Raw genomic sequence first — 10,861 nt, forward strand, 5'->3', positions numbered from 1 at the left:
TAAATATAAATGTACAAGTTCAGAAACTCAAAGAAACTTCACTTTTCAGATGCTTATTTTAAAAAAAATACCGCCAATGAATATATGTGTAAGCCACATCAGCCAGTATAAATACATGTTCTGGATATTGTCAGAATTAGTTGTGGAATGCTGACTGAGAAGATATGAGAGGAGAGGGAACATAGTGGGGGGGGATGATGACTAAAAAAAAGTGATGGAGGAAAGAGAAAGAGAGAGGGGTGAGAGCAGAATGCTGAAGAAAACGATAGAACAGGGAGGAGAAGGGATTTGGGAAGGAGGGGAGAAGAGGAGGGGAGGAGAGGAGGCTCGCTTTTCTATTTTCTCTAGGATCCCGCCCTCCCGGTCAGGGGTTGGTCAGGGAAACCCAACTCCCGCCCATGTATTGGTCGGCTTTCCTCTGGACGTGCAAAATACTCTCTCCTCGCAGACACAATAAAGTTTAGTGCTGGATGCTTGCAGGCAGTAGGCGCAAACTCTAGATGGCTGCAGGAATACGGGGTTATCAACGGGAAACGACGCAAGGACGACTGTGGGATTTATCCAGATGTGTGGTTTTTACAAAGAGTTACACCGTTTAATTTCAACTGAAAGCAGGCGGTTTATATTACGCACAGAAGCTCAATGAAACACTGAACACAGTTTTATGGATATTTTTATCCTTTGGATGGCTCTGAGTGGGACATAGCCCCCAAAACACAGGGACCACACGCTCTCCACTCCAGCCACAAACACGCGCTGCGGTTTCCAGGGCGACTTAACCTCACTCTGCGTTTAAAGGAGATAAAAACTGTGCCAACATTTACAGAGCGCGGCCGGACCGTACTGTCGCGGTGACCATGCCCGGGATGATGGGGTCATTCACCGGGGCGCCCTTGCTCCTCCTGTGCGCGCTTGTTTGTCCGCTCTGCGCGGTGGTGCAGGCTTTCGGCGAAGAAGCGGAGGAAATGACCTGCGACCCGATCCGGATCAGCATGTGCCAGGGTCTCGGGTACAACGTCACCAAGATGCCCAATCTGGTCGGCAACGTGCTGCAGTCGGACGCCGAGCTGCAGCTGACCACGTTCACGCCGCTCATACAGTACGGCTGCTCCAGTCAACTCAAGGTAGTGCAGTGGTGTGATACCCAGGCATTGCATGCTGACAAAGCGATAAAAAAGAGGTCGAAGTATACAGTGTTATTAAAAGCACACACTGAAGCTGTTACACACATGGACATATTTAGGAGGAGTGATCCTGGTCTCAAAAAGGGATGGATGAGTCTGGACAGTCTGCTAGCCTATATTTGTTTGTGTGGGTAGAGGAGGGGCTCATGCCCACAGCATATGACCGGGAGCTACTAGTTTTATTAGTACCAGTGATGTTGAGTGGAATAGTTTGCTGTAGGTTGACTGATCAGCATGCACTTAAAAAAAGTGGAAAGGTCCATGCTCTCCTCCCTTCCTGTTGTGCCAGGCTGTCATGCTAATTGCAATGAAAATGCCCCTTCTGTCTGTTGACATTCTGAGTTCATGCCCCACACAGCAACAGCTGAGTCTTCACTGCTATATACTGTACTGTCTCCTTGTTAACAATGGTGCCCTCAGTGTCCTAAGACAAATGCTGCTTGTTTGTCTCATGCACCATGTAAGAAAGAAATTAGATTGGTCCCATTACTTGTTCCCAATATTTTTACTTTAGTCTATATTTGGACTGATAATACAGAACATATTTCCAAAAACACCAACAATAGTTCGAATGGACGTATTTTTAAAACTTTGATGTATTCTGACATTTTATATTTAAAATGTCCTTTCTTATCTACACACAAATTACCAGTTATCCATCTGCATAACAAGAAACCCTTTCACAGATGATCTAATGTGCCATTGTTTAACACAACTGTCTGAATAATCAGTGTACACAGGTTGTTGGATACAAATGAGGTTAATACATGTGTAAATTAGATACATTATGTTATTACATTGCTTTAGGGATGTGTTTGCATGTGTGTAAGCCAACCAAACAGAACAAGAAGCAACTGCAACATAACACTACACTGCCCTCCTCCAGCTGCAGATTGTCCTGTAAGATTAGCTGACCCTCACACACAGACACACAGTCTAAATAGGGAGGAAAGGGGAAAGGGAAACCAAGTCCCCTAACATTTTCTCTAATGGGAGGCTTCCTGTCTAGTAATCGGAGCAGCTTTTAGCAGCAAAGTGACAGGACTCGTGTTACCAACGGCCGGGAAAACACCCAGAATGTGTTATCTTACTGGTAGACTATGGAAAAGTCACATGAGAAAAATTTGCAATTGTGTCCTGTTTAATATCTTCTGCTAACACACACACACACACACACACACACACACACACACACACACACACACACACACACACGCAGAAAAGCTTGGCTGATTTGATTAAGTAAAATCAACATTTCCAAAACTATAATATTGGTAATGGTTGATTGTGGGATTCTGTTTGTAATGAGACACTTAATAATGGCTTCAGATCAGCCAGTCTGCTCTACTTGCAGAGGTACAATCTGGATACCGATCAGAGGACTGTATAACAAATTAGGTTTAGGAAGTTCCTTTGATTATGACTTGACATTTTATACCTCCCAGTCAGTTGCACTAAGCAGTTATTGTGTCCTACAGACAAGTTACATAGCCTCTAGGTGTCTACCAGAGCAGTAGCTCAACAACTTTTTATCTAGAATTCTTATAAAATTTCATTCTTATAGCACAAGTCAAATGTAGTCCACAGATTTTTGAGTTTACTTTTCAAATATATTCTCACAGAAAGTAAGAGTTGTATAATATTCCCCTGTGTTTTTATTTCTCAACCTTGACACTTCTTGGATTTGTGTTTCATTTGGGCTCCATTCAAGGGCTGGTTTCAAGATGGGATTTTTCTATTACTGGATGAAGGTTGGAAGCCCAAAGCATTTAGTTTTTTTATGACCCATCAAATATTTTAATAATTTTGAAATAAAAAAGAGCAGCACAAACTCAGCCACACTGTTTGTGTATTTACAGTTAGCTAATGCCCTCTCCAGTCTCCTGGAGCATATGTTTCCTTTAGTACCATTAAACAAAATTTTTGCTTCTGTGTATTTTCAAATCATGAGCCACTTTCACATACTGGCCTCAAACAGATTTCACTATTAAAGCATGAAATCACTTAAAATTGCAACCTTTTGTAACCCCAGACTACTCAAGTGGTCAAATGTGACTCCAGACTATTCACTCCCTTTATAACACTGACTTTGATATCTATTTCAAAACCTTTGCCATTGGACACAGAAAACCGAGCCTTGGATTAGGAAGGATTATGCAGCATTAAATGGCACATGCCCTTGGTGTTGTTAAGTCCACAGATTGTTTTTAAAGATGCAGAGTTGTGTGTGTAACCTTGGAGCAGGTTAGTGTTGGCCCTGCTGTCTCAATTCAAGTTGTGGAGTTCCGTCTTATATAAGTGAAAATAGAGACCCATAACTAGAAGAGGTGATGCAATGTATTGAAAGTAAAGTCAGAGAAAGCAGCAGGGTAATGAGTTTTACATGCAAGTAGACACAGGATCCCCATGTGGGAGTACAAGGTGCAGCCATTTACCAGCTGTAATCCTGTTGTAATATACAGAAAGATTGGCCCACAGAGCACTCACAGCTATGTTTCTACTTTTTTTAACAAGCACTGCAGCACTTACAAGATTTACGTACTTCTTTACAATTCAATTTCACTTGGCTGGAGCAAAATTTAAAAAGCCACGCACAGAAATAACACATGATTTTGAATGACTTTCAGTGTTTAAATTTAAATAGTTTTAATATGTTGTTATTTTTCACTCATCTTACGTCACTCCTCAATAGAGTAGACTGCTTCTTTTTAATATGTATAAACAGAGCACATTAGTCTCTCAGTAATTGAACATATTTTCACTATTAGATCATTTTAAATGTTTTTTATTCAATGTCTCTCTTTTTTTTATTCCTCAGTTCTTCTTGTGCTCAGTCTATGTGCCAATGTGCACAGACAAGGTTCCCTTCCCAATTGGTCCATGTGGTAGCATGTGTCTGTCTGTCAAGCGGAAATGCCTCCCGGTGCTCCACGAGTTTGGCTTCATATGGCCTGAGGTGAGTCACATCAAATATAACCCTAAGTACAAAGAAAAACCACACAATGGATGTAAAATATCTATAAATGAATATTAATCACAGCCTAAATAAACACAACACAATACCCTTTCCCTTTATTTCTCTGCTGCAGGTGCTCAATTGCAGCCTCTTTCCACCTCAAAATGACCACAACCACATGTGCATGGAGGGCCCAGCAGACGAGGACCCACCCTACCAGCCTGTCCGCCACCCGCCCCACCAGGAGGAGTGTCAGGCCCTGGGGTCTGCACCCGACCAGTATACCTGGTTAAAACAAACTGAAAGCTGTGCCCTCCAATGCGGTTACGATAGCGGGCTCTATCGTCGGGGAGCCAAAGTCTTCACGGATGTGTGGATGGCAGTGTGGGCTGTGCTTTGCTTCCTGTCGACCACGCTGACAGTCCTGACCTTTCTGTTGGATTCACAGCGTTTCTCCTACCCTGAACGGCCCATCATCTTCCTGTCCATGTGCTGTAATCTGTACAGTGTTGCCTACCTCGTAAGTGCGAGATCCAGTTAATTTAAGTTTGCGGAGAATGAATAAAAGTCAACGCATTACAGTAAATCCAAAATCTACAAAAAACGTAAAAATAATTGCAAAGATGCTTAATTGCTTCAAAACTGACAGATTGAAAAACACAATGTCAAACATTATTGCAGGTTAATGCTTCTGCTTTCTTTGCGATTAACCAAACTCTCTACACTCTTCTCTTCTAGGTACGCCTGACTTTGGGGAGGGAACGTGTTTCCTGTGACCTGGATGCCACAGCTGTACCAATTCTGGTACAAGAAGGGTTAAAGAGCACTGGCTGTGCCATAGTTTTCCTCCTCCTTTATTTCTTTGGCATGGCCTCCTCACTCTGGTTAGTACAAACAAACATCAAATATTATCAGTCCTTCACCTCTTTGTCCCAGTTTGACCATTGTCATCCACTGTGAATGGACTTTGGGGGAACAATTGGAACACGAGACTAGCATCCTGTTTTCTTTAAAGTCTAACTCTCCTGTCTCATAACCTCTGTACTAGATGGATTAATTTCCCACATACAAAAGCAGTCTTTGTAAAAATGCTACTTTCTGCTTTTGTGCTGCACTACAGTTGCAGTGGAAACAAATTGCTGCCACAGCTCTTTTTCTTCCTTTTCACTTTGCCCCCGCTTCCCTGTTTGTCTTCGCTTTTCCCTTTTGGAAAACAAGAGGCTAAAAAGTACAAGAACTTCACGTAGTCCTAAAAGATGACCAGGATCCTAACTCATGACTATCAGGTGTCATTTGAGATAATGCATGCGTCTTCCTGTTTCACTGTGATAAGAAGTTCAAGTAGAAGTTCTTGCAGTAAACCATAGACCAAAGTTTGTCTCCTCCTCCTCCTCAACTTGTTTGAGCAAACATCCGATTATAATTTGCTGTATCTCTTATTTTTCCTGCACTCTCTTTCAGGTGGGTGATCCTCACGCTCACCTGGTTCTTGGCTGCTGGACTGAAGTGGGGCCATGAGGCCATTGAAATGCACAGCTCCTACTTCCACATAGCAGCCTGGGCCATCCCAGCAGTTAAAACCATTGTTATTCTTATAATGAGACTAGTGGATGCAGACGATCTCACGGGACTGTGCTATGTTGGCAACCTGCAGCAGGAAGCACTCACTGGCTTTGTGGTAGCTCCACTGGCCACATACCTTCTCATAGGTAATTACCGTTATGATAATTGAAAAAAAATGGTTTCTACTAAAAATAGTGTGCTTATTTAGTCTTTGCTTTGATATAGTCAGATATCACTTTAATTCTTATTGCTTTATGTCTGTCATGGTGTTTGGCTCTGTTGGGTTGAAATTTATATGAATTTTTATTTTCAGGTACCCTGTTCATCTGTGCTGGCCTAGTGGCTCTTTTCAAGATCCGCTCCAATTTGCAGAAAGATGGTGCTAAAACAGACAAACTGGAGCGTTTAATGGTGAAAATTGGGGTGTTTTCTGTTCTCTACACTGTTCCAGCCTCCACAGTTATTGGATGTTACCTCTACCAGCTGTCTCACTGGGGGGAGTTTAAGGCTAGCACCAGAGACTCATATGTGGCATCAGAGATGCTTCGAATCTTCATGTCACTGCTTGTAGGCATCACATCAGGCATGTGGATCTGGTCAGCAAAAACCCTTCACACCTGGCAGCGCTGCTCTGCCCGCCTCCTAAGGGACAGCAAGGCGAGCCAGGGAGGGAAAAGGGCACCGGGCGAGGGCTGGATCAAACCAGGGAAAGGCAACGAGACAGTTGTGTGACAGAAGGACAGATAAGACGTGAATGGACCTCTTCCATGTTCTCTCTCGGTTACAGACACTCACTCTATCAAGTGAAGGATGAGACATGAGAGAATCAAGAGATGAGTTGGAGAACAGTATGATGCAGGATTACAGTGGGAGTTTCTCAAGGAAACTGATAAATGTAAGGGCATCCGAAAAGCTCTCCATAAGAATGACTCAACCTATCGAAGTAACTGTGCTTGTAAAAGGGGTTGAGAAGGAGAAAGGAGGAGGAATGAGTCACACATAAGTAGCAACAGTGGACGCTCTACCTCTGTTACACTTAATTTGTGCAGAGAGATAGAGAAAGCAGAAAATGAAGGAGAAGAGGAGATAAAAAAAAGCCGAAGAGAGGAATCAATATGCAGACCAGACACACTAAAAAGCTATATAGCACCACGTCTACCTCTCTGTCTCTCTTTTATCCAGAGCCTTCAGCAGTAAAGATTCAATTGGCGGAATACCGTAAACCCTTATGTCTTTTGTTTTTTTTTTTACACTGGAGGTCCGAGTGCAGATGTTTCCCATAAGTATCTGATACTTTGACAGCCCAACCCCAATCCCAGACAAAAATTAATGAAAACTTAAATGTGGCCTTATACTTGCAACGAGTTTACATTTCTGTTAAATATACCTTTTGTATTACACATTATTGGGGAAGCCAGCTATAAGCTGTAATAATGCACTATAATTATACACTACATGTGATGTGTTTACTTGTCACACCTGCATTGTGGCCACCATGGTGGGACTAATGATAAACTAAAATACACAGTATGTTAATATGCACAGAGCCAATAACAAGCAGAGTTTGGTAAGTTTTCACTAATGAAAGCTGCAGAAAAACTGATGTGAGTTGTTGTTCAGACATGTAAAGTTCATTATGAGGTATGTATTGAGTCGAACCGCAGTCAATCCTGTGAGTACCCCAGCTGTGCCTTTTAGTGACCCATCTGGGAAATGCAAGCCTCCTTAGGCCTCCCCAGGTAATTTCCAATAATATGTGCCATCTTCTTTAAACCGTCTTTTTTCAAACCAGACCTGTGGCAAGTAAATGGCTATTAGACAATCACTCGCCAATAGACACATTCACCAACAAAACAACTGTCAGACACAAATGCACACACAGTATGAGCAGATTTACACATGGGTATGAATAATCTCATGCACCAGATTATCGATAACCATGTTACCATTACTATCAGAAGGAAAGGAAATCCAATACCAATACCAGTAACAGTAGTGGCTGTCAACTTTTGGCCATCTGCCTTTTTTCCTCTCTTTTTCCAGTCTGTGTGCATGTAATGTTTTTAATCACTTCAGCTCAATAAGGTACAATGTCAGTGTTGTATACAATCTGCCTGCACATCTGTATCTGTCTGGTGCTCTCAATGGCCCGCTGGCTGCCCTTTAACCCTGTCTACTGCATCATGGCCCATTTTCCAGACAATCAAGTCGCCTCTGCAAAAGATTATTGTACATTACATGCCAGAATTTCATGGATAATAGAGACTAAGATTTCCACTCAGTTGATTTGTTGGCATCTCTCTCCATGTTATGCTTGTAGTTCCTCTCCAATTTTGCAACTGCTCCCATGTACCATATATTTGCTTGACAATCCACCAAAGCTATTGCGTTTCAGTGAGTCAAAGGTATAGTGTGGGGAAGGGCTGTCACTTTATACCTTCTTCATTTAAGTGAGGAGATTTAGCTTTGTGCAATTTTAATGAATAAGTGCTCGAAGAATGCAGAGATTTGACCTCCTGTGTGTCAGCTAAACCAGATAGTGCCTCCCACAGCCTGTCACAGGTATGTTAAAACTAAATATTTAGAATAAAACCAAAATATTGCTAAAATATGGAAAATGTAACCTGACTCTTACTACATCCAGTCAACTAGAGGTTGAAGTGAAACCTTGAGTTCTGGGAAACTACTGTTTCTCAAACCAATGTACCATGGCACACTTTTTAAAATTTCCAAGTCAGTGATTACATTGAAATAGGCAAGTAAATTAAATGAACCCCTGACCACCTCTCCTCTATAAGCTGATGCTTCTCAAGCTGTCTTAATGTTTTACCCATCTATACTTTAGTGTGACCCCACCGAGCTTTAGGAGACATTTCCAATCACTGAACAGCTGGGCTGTAAAACACACTAAGTAGGTTTCACAGCCTAATAAAGATTGAGAACCACTACTAATAAAGATTTCTAAATGCTTTCAAAAGCCCAGATATCAATCGCTGATTGTAGCCTTAAAGATCTAGACTGTTCCTTTGTGTATAAACAATTGTTGTTATTGATGATATCAGTGTATTATAAAGAAAATGCTAATTTATCCTTGTAAAGTGACAAAAATTGTACAACCTTTTATTTAAAAAACAATTTTGTATCAGAAGAAGATGAATAAAAACGTTTTGGTTTCAAAAAGTGTGATTCAGTTTTGCATGCGTTTGGGTGTTTTGTCTATACAGTGTCCAAAAATAGTGAATGTCTTTTTTGTTTCCGAGTCAGTTAATGCCTTCTTTTTAGAGTAACTTCTGGACAATGCAATACAATATTCTGTTAAATATCACATTTGTTTGGTATTTTTGCTTGTAGTATAATTATTTTATAACTCCCTAATTTTTAAATAGAACCTCTAGAAAGCCACCTTGTTAATTAATTCAGGGCAGACAGACTACTGCTTCACTTTGCTTTTATAACCATTTAATAAAAATCATTACGAGACCGTTAAAATTGTGAACACAGTGATCGAATTGAGTTGAGTCGTGCTCTCTTAATGGGTTGAGCAATGCTGCCATCTCTTGTCTGATGAGACAAATTCGATTGCGCTTGCCAGGCACTGAAGCTTTTAAACAACTGCTTGCAGGCTCATAACCCTGTTAACTCTACATGCCTATGCAGCCGTGACTCAGTTTTGATGTGTTTTGTGTTATAACAGTTACTCTGGGTTAGGATATGAAATGCTTCATAACCACTAAATTTGTTTTGTGTCCTCAGTGGAACACAGTGATTATGCTGTGTAAACATTAGTGTACCCTCAATTCCATCTCATCAACTATGAAGTCACACACACGCACAAACACACACTCACAATTCTAATTTTTTTGTATCTTGGTTTTACAATTACACTTAATGCACTTTAGGCTGTAATTTACAAGTGTAGGAGTACAATTGCATCTAGAGAAAGTGATTAGTTCTGGGAATACTTGTGTATGTTTGTGTCAGCAAGAGAGTTCAAATATCTCTCTGCAGTCCTCAGCTCAGATTGCCTTCCTTCAATTTACTGTGAGTGAATTGACTGTTTGTTTAAGGACTCACTCAAAAGCCTGAGGTAAAGCTAAAGTGACAGCATCTACTCCTCTATTCTTTCCAGATGTGGCTCCAGTAACTAACACACACACACACACACACACACACACACACACGATCATGAACTGACACACATTTACACAAACACAAAAGTAGTTAAACAAAATACCCTCAAATTCATACCCTGGAGGTTTTGGTACACAAGTGTGTGTTAAAGCATTCACCATAGAAGAGTTGTGATTTTCAGCCAGCTACAACTTCCCAGTACACACTTTTTACTAAAAGCCACAGGTCATTTAGTCTCCAGGCTTCTCCTTCCTGGCAGTGGTTTCCCCTTGTTCTGCAACAATTTGGAGATAGACTAACTTGTAACACAACAGACCCACAGATCTTTAACAGCTAACAGCTCAAACATGAAACCCATGTTTCAACCATAAAAAGAAAACAAAATTACATTTCTAACTCAGAAAATGTCAACTTTTAACATCTAATCTCTGAATATCTGCTCTTATAGTAACATGTGGACACAATAAGTTCATAGTGTAAACACACACACTCTTTTTAGCAGAAAAACACTAACATGCGGTCTTGTTAGTATTTTTCTGCTTTACACAACTGTATTGTGAAAATGGACTTATTTAAATTCCTTGGACTAATATTCATGGGAAAAATGATGCAAAGATATAGGAGTGAAAGTAAAGTGAGAGAGATTTGGTGAGGGGGAAGACAGAAGGAAATTTGTCACCATCCAACAGCAGAATGCTCCAGCTGTTCCCTCTCACCAATGCTGAAATAATTTCCCCATTCTGCTTAGTGTCTCTGCTGTATGAATAGTTTTGAGTAACGGCCACCACTGGGGATTCTGGGTGACGTAGTTGTCTTGGCCCGAGGGCCAATTCAGTTTGAAAAGGATTTGTAAATTGTGGCTCTCTGGCCAAACAAGCTACAGGGTTAAGACTGAAATCCAAAAGCTCAGCCAAGACATGGAATGGAGAATTAATCGCCATCAAGCTGAAAGACAGAGGTCTTTGTACTGTACAAAGACACACGGTGTGGACCAAATTTACTTCACAATGTATTTTTTTGTGATAAA

The 10,861-nt window shown here is 41.1% G+C and overlaps 1 protein-coding gene across 1 annotated transcript; it reads left to right on the forward strand.

Annotated features, from left to right (window-relative positions):
- Positions 1-429: 429 nt before the first annotated feature.
- On the forward strand, positions 430-8,904 carry fzd4 (frizzled class receptor 4). Its single transcript, XM_067507948.1, has 6 exons — positions 430-1,124; positions 4,003-4,140; positions 4,274-4,660; positions 4,879-5,024; positions 5,602-5,849; positions 6,017-8,904. The coding sequence occupies exons 1-6, from the start codon at positions 858-860 to the stop codon at positions 6,433-6,435; spliced, it is 1,605 nt and encodes a 534-aa protein (XP_067364049.1). The 5' UTR covers positions 430-857; the 3' UTR covers positions 6,436-8,904.
- Positions 8,905-10,861: the final 1,957 nt, after the last annotated feature.

The sequence above is a fragment of the Channa argus genome, chromosome 6 (assembly GCF_033026475.1).
Source record: "Channa argus isolate prfri chromosome 6, Channa argus male v1.0, whole genome shotgun sequence".
NCBI lineage: Eukaryota > Metazoa > Chordata > Actinopteri > Anabantiformes > Channidae > Channa > Channa argus.